General features: G+C 35.4%; 1 protein-coding gene across 5 annotated transcripts in view; it reads left to right on the forward strand.

The window, feature by feature from the left end:
- The window catches only part of ICA1L (islet cell autoantigen 1 like), an 80,125-nt gene that overhangs the window by 24,268 nt on the left and 36,895 nt on the right, over positions 1 to 18,962 (forward strand). For all 5 annotated transcript variants that reach the window (XM_077885038.1, XM_077885033.1, XM_077885036.1 and 2 more), the window contains exons 3-10: positions 2,802 to 2,970; positions 5,575 to 5,647; positions 7,180 to 7,303; positions 9,332 to 9,530; positions 11,254 to 11,379; positions 12,723 to 12,821; positions 14,071 to 14,153; positions 16,603 to 16,646. In XM_077885038.1, the coding sequence (XP_077741164.1) occupies positions 2,802 to 2,970; positions 5,575 to 5,647; positions 7,180 to 7,303; positions 9,332 to 9,530; positions 11,254 to 11,379; positions 12,723 to 12,821; positions 14,071 to 14,153; positions 16,603 to 16,646 (917 nt within the window). The remainder of the gene's footprint in view (positions 1 to 2,801; positions 2,971 to 5,574; positions 5,648 to 7,179; positions 7,304 to 9,331; positions 9,531 to 11,253; positions 11,380 to 12,722; positions 12,822 to 14,070; positions 14,154 to 16,602; positions 16,647 to 18,962) is intronic.

Genomic DNA, 18,962 nt, shown 5'->3' on the forward strand with positions numbered 1-18,962 from the left:
TGCCTGTGTCTCTGCTTCTTTTCTTCTCTCTGTGTCTCATGAATAAATAAATAAAATCTTTTTTTTAAAAAATGGCAGAATATTAGGATACCTGGATGGCACAGTTGGTTAAGTGTCTGACTCAATTTCGTCTCAGGTCATGGTCTTGGGGTTCTGGGATTGAGCCCCACATTGGGCTCTGTGTGGTCAGTGTGGGGTCTGCTTGGGATTCTCTTTTCCTCTCCTTCTGCCCCTCCCATCCATGTGCACGCTCTCTCTCTCTCTCTCTCTCTCTCAGATGAATAAATCTTAAAATGAAGAGTCTATTTTTAAAATGGCAGAATGTTGACAATTTAACTATTATATTTGTCTGCATATGTTGAACTATAACTTTTTTTTTTAGAGATTTTATTTATTCATGAGAGACAAGAGGCAGAGACCTAGGCAGAGGGAGAAGCAGGCTCCTCGCAGGGAGCCCAATGTGGGCTGGATTGGATTGGATTGCATTGGGTCCTGGAACCCCAGGATCACATCCTGAGCCAAAGGCAGCCGCTTAACTGCCGAGTCACCCAGGCATCCCCGAACTATAACTTTTAAAGAAATTTTTAAAAAATTTCGTTTATTTGACAGAGCACAGGGGTAGGAGGCACAGAGTGAGAAGCACAAATATGCAAATCTCATCTTTTGTAGATTTACACCCCAGCCACTATCCTCCCCTTGCCAGAAAATGTGTGCTCTTTTCAGGCAGGATAGCTTCCAGAGAGGAAAGGGAGGACTAAGTTTATTTCTCTCAAGTCCAGTCTGGTAAGTTACTTTTTCTCCTCCATGAAGGAGATAATGAGGGAGTGGAGAGAGGCAAGGAATATACTCTTTGAGCTGTGTCAGCATTGCAGTTGAGGTGGAGAAGAGATGTTCTCTTCTGATGCTTCCTAAATTTTGTTCTCTTAACTGATCGGACCTAAGCTGACAGTCAGCTTAGTAGAAGAAATCAGCAGTTTGTCATAAAACTGGATTGACCCTCATGCTAATAACAGTCTAGAGGGAAAACTAAGTGGAAGCTGCCAAAGGAGACAAATTGGATGGGAAAGATGAACTGCAAGTTTTCTCTCAAGACTCTTTATGTGTTGGAACAATATAATGATTATGTCAAATCCAATTTGACTCTGTACCAAGATTAAATTCTTTTTCTATTTTCTGTCTCAACTTATGTCTAGCCAAGTTACCCAGCATAGCATATGAGAGGTTCTGCAGTTAGATGGTAACTCATCTAAACTGGATATCCAACGGAGAATATTCAGAGGATATCTGGCAAGTGGCCACTTGGGGAGTTTAGATTTTATCTTTGTTTTGTTTAATGCTTTTTATTTAAACCTACTTGGTCTGATATTAGTATGGCTATTCCTACTTTTGTTTCTATCTCATTTTGTTTGAGGTGGACCCCAAATAGCATGGAGTTGGATGTAGTTTTTTTGTTTTTTATGGTTTGAAATTGTTTATATTTGAAAGGAAGTTTGCATTTATCATACTAAATAGTGTCATTGTTCTTATTCTGTCATCTTAGTTTATATTGTTTGCCTTAGTCTTTTTTTTTTTTTTTACTTATTTATTCATGAAAAACAGAGAGAGGCAGAGACAGAAGCAGGCTCCACGCAGGAAGCCCGACACAGGAGTTGATCCGGCATCTCCAGGATCACGCCCTGGGCCGAAGGTGGTGCTAAACTGCTGAGCCACCCAGGCTGCCCTGCCTTAGTCTTGTTTGATGTTGCTTTAATCTTGTTTTTCCCAGCCTGCTTGCTGGTTTTTCTTTTTTATGGTCTCTGGTAATTTAGAAAGCAGACATTCTGTTTTTATTTACTTTGTGATTACTTAAAAAAAAAAAAGAAAATGAACTTTTATTTCTTTACTAACATTAATAATACGTCAATATCTGTTGATTCCCCTGAAAACAAAAATCACGTACTTTAGTACCTCCCTGTGTTCCTGCCTCACACCATTTAATGGAATAATTTAGGCTTTTAAAACTATTATTATTTCTTTCTTTACGTTTCCTTAAGGAATACTTTTCACATTTGCATTTCCTGATATAGCCATATTAACTGTATTAAGAACTGCTCAGACATTAATTTTCAAGTTTGTCAGGTTATAATTTCCATCTTTGTTTTTTTAATAACTTTTTAAACCTCAAATGGGGCTCAGCCTATGACCCCAGGATCAAGAGTTGCATACTGTTCAGACTGAGCCAGCTAGGCACTCCCCATCTTTATTTCTAACATATCTACCCTATACCTAAGTTTTTATTTCTGTTTATTTATTAAATACTAAAGTATTTCTTTGGTTTTTTTTTTTCTTTGGGTTTTAAAGGAGAGTATGTATCTGAATCTTTGCATATCTGAGAATATTTATTAAATGTCTATTCTGACACAGCAGTTATAACTATAGCAAACTTTTCTAAGGAAATGATAGTAATATGCAAAGATGTGTATATAAATTCATTTTGCAGTATTATTACAAAGCAAAAATTACAAACTAATATATGTCTACAAATAGATTGGTTAAATAAAATTATTTCCAATAATTATAGCAGAATTATAATAGTTTTATCACATCTTCTAACTGAAATTAATGTAATTATCATTGACATTTTTGCCTGTTACTTGTACAAGTTGTATCATAAATTTAGACCATACAGAGCGAATATTAGTATGTGTAGCTATTAATATTCCACTTGATATATTTTTCACTTTTTCAATTGGATTAAATACTAGCTGACTAGATACATGTTATTGAAAAAAATTTAAGAAATTTTAATCTGTTCTTTGTAGTCACTCCATGGATTCCTTTGGGCAACCCAGACCAGAAGATAACCAGTCAGTAGTTAGCAGAATGCAAAAGAAATACTGGAAAACTAAGCAAGTCTTTATCAAAGCAACAGGAAAAAAGGAGGATGAGCACGTGGTGGCATCTGATGCTGAACTGGATGCTAAACTCGAGGTAAATTTGAAGATTCTTTGTATTTAAGAATGTATTTGTATTCTTTGTATTTAATTTGGAATTAAGACTGGAGAACTTGCAGATTTGATAATAGAATGTTCAGTTCTATTCATCTGTCAATCAGATCTTCTGAGTAGGTCACATTTCTCACAAATTGAGAATTGGCAGAACTGGTATTATAAATTGAAGAAAAAATAATTAAGTAATTTATCTGGCACAAGCATTAGTGTTTAAGCTAAATATTAATGAATCAATTATATTCCTAATTGGTACCGTATACTCCTTATATATCATGCCGTAATATTTTGTACTACTTTTACATGAAATCTTATACCTCACTGAAATTAATTGAAATCAAAGTGAGTGAGGGTTTTTATTTTTTTATTTTTTAAAGTTTATTTCTTATTTAAGTAATCTCTACACCTAATGTGGGGTTCAAACTCAGGACCCTGAGATCAAGAGCTGCATGCTCCACCAACTGAGTCAGCCAGTGGCCCCTGAGTGAGGATTTTTATAAGTTAGAGTTTTTGTTTCTATAATTAAGGGATAGAGTTATTTGTAATGCATTTTTTTTGGCTATGTTTTTCATTTTAAATAAAAGGAGTAATTCCCATGAAACGACTTTAAACCTGCAAGTGTTTTATACTTTTAAGTACTTAAGCTAATTGGAAGAAAGTTTCCTGTATATACAGAAAGGTCTGGGTTTTTAAATGCAGGTTTACTAATTCTATGTATGTATACTAATTGAAGATAGCCTTTAAAGATATTTCCAAGCAGGAGTTCTATTATGCTTGGAATATACTCATTTGTTGCAATCCTTAAAAAGTATAGGTCTCAAAATAGGTCATAATCTACCAAGTATTTTTATCCTACAAAATGTAAACTTATGGCCATAACAATGTGGAAATAACAAATTAACAAGCTTTTACTATTTGCATTGAAAAGTATTCTTCTTAGGATTCAATGACAAACGTGGAAAAAATTAAGTGACTTGATTATAAGTAATAAATGTTTTAAGGCTAAAGGAACTGTTGTTCACTATTTCCTTTTTTTTTTTTTTCTGTTCACTATTTCCACATACGATTCCCACAGAAGTAGATTTTCCTGTCTTGTTTATACATTGTCAGGGAATCCAAGAATATTTTATATTCCTGTACATTAGACAAATATTTGAAATCACCCAAGTACTTTCTCCCACAATTGTAGTATATTTTTTAAGAGTGAGATAATTTTTCATTGTGTGTATACTGAAATCATCATGTTGTTCACTTTAAATATATTACAATTTTGTCAAGTTATACCTCCCTCACATTTAAACTTTCATTGTAAAAATAAAAAGCAATCATATATATAAATCTTTCAAAGGCCTATGGGAAAAAAACCAACCATGATCATTTCATCATAGTAGAACACTCATGTTTATATTCTTTTCTAGTCTTCCATATGAATTTAAAACAGCTTTTTAAGCTGGTAAGTCCATATACCACATTCATTTCAAACATACGTAAACTTAGGTGGAAAGTTAATAGTTGCTCCTCCATTTAGATTTTAGTCTATCACTGATCTTCCTTAGGTCTGATCACATATCAAAATAATAACAAAACTGTTTCAGAGAGGCAATTCAGGCTAAATGGTGACATCAGAAATTTTTTTGATATTCAAAGGGTTAGGGCCTAATACTGTGCTGTGCCAAGGTCTTTGTGAACTAAAGTCTTACAACAGTTTTTCAGCATGGGACTTCATGGGAAGAAGGCTGTCCCCTAAAACCTATTTATGCCACCTCATCTCCCTGGGAAAAACCTAAATTTATAGATGTGTGAGAAGAGTTACCTCATGTGTATAATGTATCCTAATCTTCAACTTTCATGTGCTTGCTTTGAAATGGGTGTCTACTGGATGTTTTATTTTTTGTTAGTTATTAGCAACAGTAGTAATGAAGGGAAAATTCTAAACAAAAACAATCCAAAAGTAATTTATTTTTGATATTGTAATACATTATTTAATTTTTTTAAAGATTTTATTTATTTATTCATGAGAGACAGAGAGAGAGAGAGAGAGGCAGAGACATAGGCAGAGGGAGAAGCAGGCTCCATGCGGGAGCCCAACATGGGACTCGATCCCGGGTCTCTAGGATCATGCCCTGGGCTGAAGGCAGCACTAAACCGCTGAGCCACCTGGGCTGCCCTATTATTTAATTTTTATGGTTATTCACTGGCCTGTTTTGCTTAGGATAATATTGTAGAAAAGCCAGATTGAAAGTTAACATTTTCTAAAATTATCTGTACTCTTCTCAATTGGCAGTATTTGAAACAGTTTATATTGGATTTACATTTTTGCTATTTAGGTAGTTTGGAGCTGAAAGGAGGACAGACTTCACAGTTACAAATTTTATTAGTTCCCATGTATTTATCACCATTTTTTCCAGCCCTCATGGGAGAATCTAAATTTTTTACATCAAAAATAAAATCAATACTGAAGTACATCAAAGTCAAGGAAAATAGACCTAGCACCTATAAAAAAAAATGTTCTACTTTCAAAGTGCTTATAACAGATATATTTGTTTATGGTTCTTTAAATTGTCCTAATAAAATTTATATTTCAAAGGTTTTTCACTCCATTCAAGAGACATGCACTGAACTTCTGAAGATAGTTGAGAAATACCAGCTAAGACTCAATGGTATGAAATCCTAATAATATCTATAAAATAGATATTATCCAATAATTCCCTTTGAAAATAAATAATTTACTTGTGTTTTTGAGAATGAAAGATTTAATGTAAAAACAGTAGTTTACTGAACTATTTTGTGAATGGTTCTTTATGACAAAGAGGTGACAGCAGATAGCAGTGGGAATGGGGAGCTAACAAGTGAGTGGGCTTGAGTTCCGCTGCTGCCTCAGAGGTATCGAGGGACTTCTCTTTCAGTTTGTTTTGTGTGTGTTTTTTTAAAAGAAGGCTCTATGCCCAGTGTGGGGCTTGAACTCAAGACCTCAAGATCAGAAGTCACATGTTCTACTGATTGAGCCAGCCAGGCACCCCTTCCCTTTTCAGTTTTTAAATCACTTTTTCCAAGCAATAAACCAGGGTGAAATTAGGGATGACTATAGTCATTTTTCACTTTAAGCTTATAATTTGAACACTTTATGGGCTCCTCCCCACACACTTACTGGTCTTATTGTGATTAGAGGGTCAGACTTCTAAAACTTTGTGGTCAAAGACCACTTTGTTTTTTTTTTATTTTTTTTATTTTTTAATTTTTATTTATTTATGATAGTCACACACACACACACACACACACACACACACAGAGAGAGAGAGAGAGAGAGAGAGAGAGAGAGAGAGGCAGAGAAAGAAGCAGGCTCCATGCACCAGGAGCCCGACGTGGGATTCGATCCCGGGTCTCCAGGATCGCGCCCCGGGCCAAAGGCAGGCGCCAAACCGCTGCGCCACCCAGGGATCCCAAAGACCACTTTGTTTTGTGTTTTACTTTCAATCTGTTGTAAACTGACACTTTTGTAATATACAATAAAAAAGAATTTCTAGAAAAATGAAATTAAAGAAGATACGTAAAATATAAGCACACTTTTTTATTATTAGATTCAACAGATATAGTCAAATTAGTAAAAGTTTCTAAACAGCTTTGTTTAGTTTTGGTACTTGTCACAGGCCAGTGACAAATGGTTCTGGACTGGAATTGGTCAGTAGACCGCACTCTGAGTAGTAGTGTACTACATGACAACTTATAGGGTTTCAGCATAAAATTGTAGATGTCTATGAGCCTGAAATACTAAGCATAGGCCACTGAAGCCACGGTGGAAGTCAAGATTAAGTTTAGTTTAAATAGGAAACAAATACTTTGTAAGAGGCAATGATAAAATGCATGTCTACACATTTGGAAATGTATCATTTGTGGTTTTGTCATTTTGGAATTTTTTTTTCCACTAAAGATCAGTCTTTCCTGAAGCAAGGTCCATGAATTCACTACATTAGAACCATCTGGAATACTTGTGGGTAGGGGGAAGCGGATCCTCAGACCTATAAAATCAGAATCTCTGGAAATGGAGTCCCAGGAATTTGCATTTTTAAAATAAGCCTTTCCTTCCCCCAAGTAATTCTTGTGTATAGAGAATTATTGCTGTGAGAATTTTAGTTGTGTGTTTTAAACAAATGGTGAAATGAAACAGTTAACTATACTGTAATTTTTTTTCTAGTTATATCAGAGGAAGAAAATGAACTAGGGCTCTTTTTAAAGTTTCAAGCAGAACGGGATATGACACAAGCTGGTAAAATGATGGATGCTACTGGCAAGGCACTCTGTTCTTCAGCCAAGCAAAGGTTTACTATGTTTTACATCATCCTTTAATCTGTAGTCAACATACAGTTTTGACCTATGTATTTAAATTTGCATATTTATAAAGATTACTTATCATTCTAGTAAAGGGTTAAAAGAGAAATTTATTACAGCATATAATTGTTTTGATGCCTAACTTATTTTGTATGTAAAAGAATTACTTAGGGCAGCCCTGGTGGCGCAGCAGTTTAGCGCTGTCTGCAGCCCAGGGTGTGATCCTGGAGACCCGGGATCGAGTCCCGCGTCAGACTCCCTGCATGGGGCCTGCTTCTCCCTCTGCTTGTGTCTCTGCCTCTCGCGCGCTCTCTCTCTCTGTGTCTCTCATGAGTAAATAGATGAAATCTTAAAAAAAAAAAAAAAAAAAGATTAAGAATTACTTAAAAATTGACATTCTAGGTTGCTTAATTCCTATAAATAGGCTTTAAGCCTATTTAAAATTTTTTTTAAAGATTTATTTATTTTATTGAGAGAGAGAAGAGACTGAGAGGCAGAGACACAGGCAGAGGGAGAAGCAGGCTCCATGCAGGGAGCCCGACATGGGACTCGATCCCGGGTCTCCAGGATCATACCCCCAGGCTGCAGGCAGCGCCAAACCACTGTGCCACTGGGGCTGCCCTATTTTTAAATTTCTTATGGTTTAATGTAACAGAGGCACACACATATAAAATATGAATATTTTAATTATTCTCTCTTTTCTTTGGATACTATACTATCTAGGAATACATTAGAATTTTTCCTCATTTTAAGCAGAGGGCATTTTTTCTTCTTAATTATTTGGCATTTATCACTTTACAGATTTTTAACATGAAGATACCTACTGCAAAGAATCTCCTACATTTACTTTTTAAAAATATTTTATTTATTAGAGAGAGATTGAGAGAGAGAGAGAGAGAGAGAGAAGCAGAGGCAGAGACACAGGCAGACAGAGAAGCAGGCTCCATGCAGGGAGCCGGATGCGGAACTCGATCCCAGGACTCCAGGATTATGCCCTGGGCCAAAGGCAGGCACTAAACCACTGAGCCATCCAGGGATCCCTCTCCTGCATTTACTAAATACAGCCAAAATCTTTGCAGTTTCAGAAGAAAAATAAAAACAGGTCTTATCAGACCTATAATGATGATGTATAACTTAAGTGGCTTTATTCTGTAATACCACATCAATGCAAAACCCATCATTAAGGAAATTACAAAGGGACAATCAATACAAGGCCCTTCAGTGCCACTAAGTCAAAAAAGCAGACCAGAGGAGCTGGGTTTGATTTGTGTTTCTTAAATCCTTGGTTTTTTTGTCCTCATCCTCAGCTGCTAAGAACTCAATACTCATTAGTTCTTCTAGCATTTTATCTGCTTTTCTATACCTAATTTGTCATATGAAAGACTTTCTATTTATCTAGGATTATGCTTTGTGAATACAGGATCTCTTTTACCCATGGAACTCTTTTCTAAATGCAGATTTACTTGGCAGATTATTTATACATGGATTAATATCCAAAATGTTGCAAAAATTATGTATTTCTTAGAATAAGAAAAGGGAGAGATACAGACACATTATTATAAGTCAGTCGGAGAAGGACAAACATTATATGTTCTCATTCGTTTGGGGAATATAAATAATAGTGAAAGGGAATATAAGGGAAGGGAGAAGAAATGTGTGGGAAATATCAGAAAGGGAGACAGAACGTAAAGACTGCTAACTCTGGGAAACGAACTAGGGGTGGTAGAAGGGGAGGAGGGCGGGGGGTGGGAGTGAATGGGTGACGGGCACTGGGGGTTATTCTGTATGTTAGTAAATTGAACACCAATAAAAAATAAATTAAAAAAAAAACAATTCAAGGTTGGCTGTATGATCTTTATTTGCTTTCTAAAGTTCCTTAGGCATCTTAATAATTTCCTGTTTTATGGACTCATCTTGACAGCAGATATGCTGATATGCTTTATGGTTTTAAACCTTTGTTTTTATTTGTTTTGTTCATGGGATGTACATCCCTCTCATTTTTACCTCTCCGTCATTAGATTGGCCCTGTATACGCCTCTGTCTCGTCTTAAGCAAGAAGTAGCAACTTTCAGTCAAAGGGCAGTATCTGATACCTTGATGACAATTAATCGGATGGAGCAAGCACGCACAGAATACAGAGGAGCCCTGCTGTGGATGAAAGATGTATCCCAAGAACTGGACCCAGACACCCTAAAACAAATGGAAAAGTTCAGAAAAGTATGAAAATACATCCTTTTCCTTTTCTTGATACACATACCCATTGAACTTATACAGAATAATCAAGACCATAAAATATCAAGCTATTTTCAAAACACGTTATATTATAAATTCTTGGTTCCTTGGAGATCTTTGAAGTACAAAAACTTTTTACACTTTTTTTTTTAACTCTTTGACATCCCTACTCCATCAACCTTTTCCATTAATTTTTTTATCCTTTTCATAATAGGTATCATTGCCCTTTAGGTGTTGCTTCCCTGTACTTTTGGGATTTGTTTGCAGGAGGGAAATAGTTTGTTAAATGAGGAATAAATAAATAATTTAAGTAAAAATTCAGATAAATAACTTATTATAAGAAAAAGTGAAGATTATCAGATTTTTCTTCTTCTACAATACATAGTTTGACCACAGACTTTTAAAGTATGTATGGACTTATGTTTTTGCTAAATAAACTACGTATGAATTGTATCCCCTAAATTTACCGTATATGAATAATAAAATTCACTCTTTTATTTCATATGTATTAAGAGTACATATAATACAAATCATAGTTAATATTGATGGATTCTTTACTCTATACCAGCTGTATAGGTCACAGCAACCTGTTATTCTTTCCACTTTATAATCCTTGACAATTAGAATACAATCCAAGGGAGTTGTTAGACAACATTGTGAATACAGTAATGTCACTGAATTATATATTTTTTAATGGTTAAGTTTATGTTATCTGAATTTCACCTATGCTTTAATAAAGAAGAATGATTTTAAACTTATCTGGACCCAAATAGCCCTGCACAGTCTGGTTCCTGGCATGTGTGCAGCCGCATCTTGCACTTTCTATACTCTAGCCCTTTCCATGCCCCAGGAAGGAATATGCTCTAGCCTCTTCCATATTGTTCTGCAAACATATTAAGCTCTTCGCCCACCTCCCACACCCAGGACTTTTGTCTTTGATTTTCCCCGAGCCTGGGATGCTCTTCTCAGAATCTTGGCCTGGCTCACCTACCATCTTTCTGTCCCAGTTCACACATCTTGCATGAGCTCACCAAAGGCCTCCCTGATCATCTTACCAAAAGTTATCATTCCTTTTCACTTGTATGTTATCTTTGCAACTTGAGAGGATCTTATATATTTATTTGCTACTGTTTTTCCTGTGCCTCCCCATTCAAGGATGGTAGGAAAGAACATTGTTTTGTTCACCACAATATCCCAGTGCCTGGCACAAAATAGATACCTTATAAATATATGTTGAATGAATTAATAAGTGTATTAAAGGTTGAGTATTCATACTTGTGTATAAGAAATATGACAGGCCTATATTTAAATTTATAAATCTATCTCCATGATTCAGAACTATCATTAATGCTTCTCAACACTTTAACTTGTCCTTTTTCTGTTCATTCTTCTATTAGCTACATATTATCCATCAGTAGTTTTGGATGTTTCTTTTTATTTGGAATCTTTGGGGTTATTTCTTCTTAACTATACTTTCCATTTATCACTGCATACTTTCTCAGCATAAAGATATTTACTAGAAAGAACCTCCTGCAATTACTAAAAATAGCCAAAATCTTTACCATTAATTATGAAATAATAATACAAGGAAAGGGAATTAGTCTTCCTTATTACAATTTCATGTATCTGAAAATATGTATCATGAGCCTGTGTGGTATATTTATATCTGTATTATCAGTAATAATAACAACTATTATTGTGGTTGCAGGTACAGATCCAAGTGAGAAATAGCAAAGCTTCTTTTGACAAGTTAAAGATGGATGTTTGTCAGAAAGTGGATTTACTTGGAGCTAGTCGCTGCAATATGTTATCTCACTCACTCACTACCTACCAGGTACCCACCTCCATGGTCAGCATGTCCTTGATGAGTGGTGAGACTCCTTTTTAAAAGTTGTCTAAAGGGTATAAAAAAGTGCTTAATTAATCAGATTCCTTTGACTTTGAAAAGTGACTCACCGAGGTTATGATAGAGAATCATAGAATTCTAGGCTGAAAAAGGCCTTAGGGATTATCTACTCCTGTATCTTCATGTTGTTCTCTTTGGTGTTCTAGGAGAGGGAGACTTAGGGGCTATCTAGGTTCACGTGGCAGGATTCGCAGCTCATTAACCCTGGTTCACCCAGAACTGCTCCACCTTAAACTACATACAGTTTCATTTAAAGCAAAGATGCTGTGGCCCAATAGTTTAAAACTTCGTCATTTTATAGCTGAGGAAAGTGATCCCTAGAATTAAAGTAAGTGGCAATGTTGGGCTAAAAACCTAAGTTTGCTCATGCTGGGCCACGTGTTCTTTTCATTCTGTCAAGTTGCTGTCTCCCACCACTTTCACCTCAGCAGTCTCACCTATGCTTTTATTACCCCAAATCACACATATATAGCATGCAGTGAATAAGTCAGATGTTAATTAGTAGCAGTGACTAATTTTAACAGATATTTGTGAATAGCAAAATAGAATAAACTCTATTTACATAAGATAATAATAAACTAAAGGGAGTGGACATTCACTGGGGCTTGTAGGAAATCTACCTCCTTCAGCTCAGTACTGTGGAATTCAGGAGTCAGGAAAGTATGCACTTGAAAATAAAAGTATCTGGCAGTCCATGTAGCATACACCTGAAACACAATAGCTATTAGTCCAATTCTCCTTTATTCTCTCCACTCAGCCCCCTCATTTTGGATAGGAACTTTTAAGCACCAGGAGAATGTCCAATTACTTGATTTGGCATGAGAACACTTTTTTTTGGTCTTTCTTATGCCATAACTGAAAGACCAAATTTAGTGGCTTATATAATTTTTTTCCTAGTTAGTAAAGGGTTATATATGCTTACCAACATAAAGATTTACACATATACCCCTTGTACAAATATGGTATTTTTGTGCTTTTAACATTTCTCTTTTGGACTCTTCAGAAGATGTTCTCATCTATTAGCATTACTCTCTGACTCCAGTGTACATTCCAGAGCTGTGTACAGAAGCACATATATGTGCTGATACAGATGCTACTTCTTATGCAGAATTACTATTTACACTGCTTCCTGGTTCCCCAAACCTAGAAATTTATTTTACTTCCTGCTGCTTATTATTCAGCAACCATTCATCTGCCTACACTAGTGAGGAAAAATAGCAGTGAAAAAAATTGTAACTGTAGTGACTACCTTTTTTTTTTTTTTTCTGCAGAGGACACTGCTTGGATTCTGGGAAAAAACCGCTCGATTGATGTCCCAGATCCATGGGGCCTGTACTGGGTTTCGTCCATACGATTTTGTAGCTCTTAAGGTACACTTCTTTCCATTTCTTTTAGAGATATATTATACTTCATTTGGATAACATTGGAACTGTTTTGTTTTAAGCCTAACTTTGAATTTACAAAACATTGGAAAACATTTTTCTGCACTCCTTCAGCCAGTTGTTTTTCTGTTCCTCCCTGATTCCAAGTGCTCCCAGCAATATTAAACAAATACATAAGAATCCTGCTGGTAGGCTCAAGATACTGGGCCGGTGTCGGGGGGGGATAAAAGAGCGAGCAAAAGAAAAGAAAATTAAAATGTAAACGAGGTAAGAAAAAGTTATGGGAAAGAAAAACTTAAGAGGCACAAGCAATGGAAAATGGTCATTGGTTTTGAAAAACAACTAGAGTACCTACCTGACAATTTTAGAAGCTAAAGAAATTTCCTTTCTTTACTTTTATACAAATGTGGTAGTGTAATTCATGATGCAGAAGTTATGGGTGACTGCAGCTGAAGAGAGTACTGTATTTTATTAGATCAGCTCTTTCTGTTGCCTACATGTAAAAGGTGTTCTTGGGCTTTTAACATTTGTATGTCTTCCTGTCAGCCTTCTTTGCATATGGCTCATTTAGCAAAACACCATGGTAAATCATTTCTTCAATTTGAGTAAGCTAGGTTTCAGTGCCTTTGAAGTTATTCTGCCTTTTTTGTTTTTTCAATAGAGCTTGAAAATGTTACTGTTGAGATTACTCAAGCTAGATGTGGTATCTGATAGATGCATATCTTGCTCCTGTATATTTCTGGGGCGTGGTATGGATTTTTAAGTCATGTTCTGACATAGCATCTTCCAGTCTAATAGATACCCTTGTATTAGTCTATGTTTTTTGTTGTGTGTATGTTTTTTTTTTCTATATTAATGCTTCACTGGATAGCATACTCTGTTTTTAGGCAAATTTAATATCTAATTTCTGTTCAGATGAAGTTGAAAATATTTAGCCATATTTAGAGCATTGCAGTCAAAGTCAGAAACACAGTGTAAGTCTTCTTTGGCATATCACAGACTTGGAAACCCTGTGGCTAGCCCATGTCACAGTCTGTGTGGTTGCCATAGGCGGCCAGGAGAAACAGGGACACAGGGCTCAATTCAGATTACATTAGCTTACATTTCCCATATTTCTCACTCTCAACTATAGAATTATCCCTATTTTATGTTGTTCTTTAGAATTTTTATTCTCATTTTGTTTGCACAAAGAGAGAAACAGATTCCATCTACTTAACATTGAATTTCTTGTCCTTAGCAACTGCAAGACACTCCAAGCAAGCTTACTGAAGACCACAAAGAGCAAATAGAAAGCAATTCTCTCACTGAAAACCTCAATAAGTAAGCAGGCAGAAGTGTGATGCTATGGATACTGATACATGATATATGATGTTTTTGGAAACTGTGTATACTGATACATGATATATTTGGAAAGAATTTTTTCTCTTCTGAGTTACTGAATATTTATTTCTATGTCATTTTCCAATTAATGTTTTTAAGGTTCTTTTTTTTTAAGATTTTATTTTTTATTTTATTTATTTATTCATGAGAGACAGAGAGAGAGAGGCAGAGACACAGGCAGAGGGAGAAGCAGACTCCATGCAGGGAGCCTGACGTGGAACTCGATCCTGGGTCTCCAGGATCACACCCCAGGCTGAAGGTGGCGCCAAACCCCTAAGCCACCAGGACTGCCAGGTTATTATTTTTTTTTAAGTAAGCTCTCCCCTCAACATGGGGCTTGAACTCACAACCAAGAGAGATCAAGAATTAGCTCTACTGACTGAGCCAGCCAGGTGCCCCATTTTTCCAATTAATGTTAAACATTCGTTTTGAAGCCCTATTTCTCCCCCCATTTTCAACATGGCAGGCAAAGTTGATGGCAAGAGTACAGAACAGATTGGATTGATAACTCCAAATTCTGTAGTTTGGGAGATAGCTTTGTATTAAGAGCCCCTACCCAGTGAATTCCAAAAGGGCCAGCTTAAAAGAGAAAGGGACAAGTGCCAGCAGCTATGAAACAGAAGCTATTAAAAATCTGTCTCCAGAGCAACACAAATGAGACTGGGGCTGGTTACCTGAAAATGGGGCTTCTTGTCATGCACATCCTTTAGGTTGCCTATTTCCCTTTTATTGCATCTCACCTTTGATTTCATTTCAGAGCTGCCACTTCTCATGTTAACTAGGTTGCACTGAGTGTAGTAGTAACAAACCCAGAAATAAGACCCAAACAGTGACAAACCATATATTGTTGAGTGGAAGGTGATCCAGGATATAAGCATGTCCCTCTTTTCTCTTTGGGGAAATCTAAACAAATTTTTTTGCTAACTTGAATATATAAACAATTTAGGATGTAGATTAATTAAATGTATAGTTATAATTGAAACTTATAAGTTATACATTGACATTTAAAATACTATGTTATATAAAATATATTAATTTAGTGTTTTTTTCCATTATCACATTTCATGAAAGTTTTATTCAAAATCATCCTCAGCATTATGAAAACTACCTTTTGAGTTAACTGATTCCAAAGCATTTCACTTTTTCTTCCTTCCAAGTTATTTAAAAACCCATGTGTATATACTGTTATTGGAAATTTCATTCCAAGTCATTAGTATCTCTTTGCTCTACAAGTTTATTTTTGTGTTTTTGTTTTTTTTTTTTTGCAAATAAATTCTCTGTAGGTTTCCTCTGCTATCTGAAAGTAGAGTGTCCCAATGAAACATTTCATAAGCCAGTACAGTGTAAGGCAAAGAAGTAATTACCATTACTTTTTGTGGAAAAAATTTTTGAGTATTCCTAGACCTAAAAAATAACCTCTCAAGCTTTTCAGATATCTTGGCACACATCTTGCTAATGTATGCACAGAATAAATGGAGATGAAGCAAAGATGCACACAGACACAGTTCAGAGCTATAATGGCTTAATGCTGAGATGCTGAGTGTAGTTCCCAGGGAAGGTGCTTGGTGGGGCCACTGCTCTGAGTACATGCTACCTCTATAAGGGCTTTTTGCAAAACAAACACTCAGTACTGTATTTGCTTTTTGCCTTTTTCGTAAAAGTGAAAATTGTCTTTGGATTTCTTCCAGTTAGTAAAGATAAGTACTAATGTAGGTCTTCCATAGAAGCATAATGCAAATTTTTGAAAAGCAGGGGATACCTATATTGCTTTCTACATATCTTTAAAGATTTATTAAAAACAATCTCTACTACACAATTGTGAGGTTATACCTCAAGAATAATGCCTAAATCTATGTTCAGTTTCTTCGTCTAATTTATAACCACAGATGGATGATATAAATATCCAAAATTAGTATTTACTGAGAATATTTAGGCAAATATATCTTTTTTTGCAAATATAACTTTACTGTTCAAAATAGAATAGTCCACTTTTTCTGCAATTCTTCATTCCTTCTATTTAGAGCCCAAGTATTCTTGAGCAAATCCTGCAGAGCTTGAAAACTAATCCCCACACTCTGACTTTGGTGATAGATGTTGTCTTTGAGGTGGTACTCAGCACAGTGTCTATAATACTGAATACAGTGCCTCATGCTTCATCAGTACTCAGTAAATGTTGTTGAAAGAGTAAGAGATGAAGGATTATGTTCATAGTCTGTAGATCTAGAGAAGAAATGACATTTGTCTCAGATTTTAGAAGATTGATCTACAGGACAATATTATACATGTCATCTCAGTTAAAAAAAATTTTTTTTAACCATATAAAACTGTAGAATGTGAGTCCCAAGTATATTTTAACCAAAATCTTTGCATTTTTTGGTTTTTACTTTAGGTTAGTTTTGTCAGATGAGGAAGTGAGCTTGGGAAATAAACCAGGTAAGATGGTAAATTCATTAAAATGTGAAATGATCACATTTGAAATGTCAAAACAGTTTGTCACAATCTTTTTTAAAACAGATTGTATTAATATCTACTCATTTAAAAAACATTAAGTCAATTTACAAATCCCTTCTATATAAAAACTTTTGAGTTAGCTTGCTTTTTCCCCAGCTTTATTGAGTTAAAATTGACATATAACACTGTGTAAGTTTAAGGCATATGGTGTGATGATTTGATATATGTATGTATTGCTAAATGATTATTACTATAAAATTAGTTAACACCTCCATCACCTCACATAGTTACTATATATTATATCCTTTGGCGACAAGAACATTTAAGATTTATTCTCTTAGCAACAGTCAAGTGTGTAATACAGTATTATTAATTGTGGTCACCATGCTGTACATTAGATCCCCAGAACTTAATCATCTTTAGCTGGAAGTTTATACTGTTTGACCACATTTCACCGTTTTTCCCCTCATAGGCCCTATTAACCAACAATCTACTCTCTGTTTCTGAGTTTGGCTTTTTAAGATCTCACATATAAGTGAAATTATACAGTATATGTCTTTCTTTGTCTAACATATTTCACTTAGCATAATGCCCTCCAGATTCATCCATGTTATTGTAAATGGTAGAATTTCTTTCTTTTTTATAAGTAAATAATACTTGATTCTATTCTACTATATATATGCATATATCTAATATTTTCTTTATCCATTTATTTGTGATGGTTACTTAGGTTGTTTCCATGTCTTGGCTATTATAAATAATACTGCAATGAACATGGGGATGCAGATACTTCTTCAAGATAGTAATTTTATTTCCTTTGGATATATACCCAGAAGTGGAAGTGTGGGAACATATGGTAGTTCTGTTTTTTTATTTTTTGAGGAACCTCTATACTGCTTTTCATAATAGCTGCACCAATTTACATTCCCACCAACAGTGCACAAGTGTTCCCATTCCTCCACATCCTATACCATATCTGTTTTCTCTTGTCTTTTTGATACTAACATTCTAACAAGTGTGAGGTGATAGCTCGCTGCGGTTTTGATTCATATTTCCCTGATGAGTAGTGTTGTTGAGCACCTTTCTATGTATGTGTTCACTGTGTATGTCTTCTTTGGTTGGAAAAATGTGTATATAGGTTCTTTTACCCATGTTTTCATCAGGTTATTCTGTTTTTGCTATTGAGTTATGAGTTCCTTACATATTTTGGATTAGAACCTCTTATTAGATAGTTTGCAAAAATTTTACCATTCTGTAGGCAGATGTGATTGAGTTTTTTGATTGTTGATTGTTCTATTGTTATTTTTTTGCTGTGGAGAGGATTTTTACTTTGATGTAGTCTTCTTTATTTTTGCTTTTGTTTCTTGTGTTTTTGTTGTCCTATGCAAAAAATTATCACCAACACCAATGTCAAGGAGTTTTTCCCTAGTTTTGTTTAAACATTTTAAAAATTGAAATATGGATGACAAATATTAGTTTCAGGTATTGAGGGGCGCCTGGGTGGCTTAGTCTCTTAAGCCTCTGCCTTTGGCTCAGATTATGATCCCAGGGTCCTCTGATGGAGCCTCATGTCAGGGAAATCCCTGCTCAGTGCGAGTCTGCTTCTCCCTCTGCCTCTGCCTGCCACTCCCCCTGCTTATTCTCTCTCGCTCTGTTAAATAAATAAATGAAAATCTATATTAGTTTCAGGTACACAACCCAGAGGTTCAACAGTTATGGACATTATACAATGTTCACCATGAATAAGTGTAGTCGCCATGCAAAATTATTACAATATTATCGTCTGTATTCCCTGTACTGTACTTTCCATTCTCATGATTTATCTGTTTTATGACTGGAAGTTTGTACCTCTTAATCCCTGTTTCCTATGTTGCCTATACCTCCACCCCACTCTGCTCTGGCAACCTCTAGTTCTCTATATTTATTTATTTTTATTAATTTTTTTTATTTTACTTTTTTAAAGATTTTATTTATTTATTCATGAGAGACACAGAGAGAGAGGCAGAGACACAGGCAGAGGGAGAAGCAGGCTCCATGCAGGGAGCCCAATGTGGGACTCGATCCCTGGACTCCAGGATCATGCCCTGGGCCAAAGGCAGGTGCTAAACCGCTGAGCCACCCAGGGATCCCCAAGTTCTCTATATTTATGTGTCTGTTTCTTTTTGTTGTTGTTTTGTTTTGCCTTTTTTTTTTTTTTTAGAGTCCACACGTAAGGGGAATCCTGATATTTGTCTTTCTCTGTCTGATTCATTTCACTTAGTATAATACCTCATAGGTCCATCATGTTGTCATGAATGG

Source organism: Canis aureus, chromosome 36 (assembly GCF_053574225.1).
Source record: "Canis aureus isolate CA01 chromosome 36, VMU_Caureus_v.1.0, whole genome shotgun sequence".
NCBI classification, from domain to species: domain Eukaryota; kingdom Metazoa; phylum Chordata; class Mammalia; order Carnivora; family Canidae; genus Canis; species Canis aureus.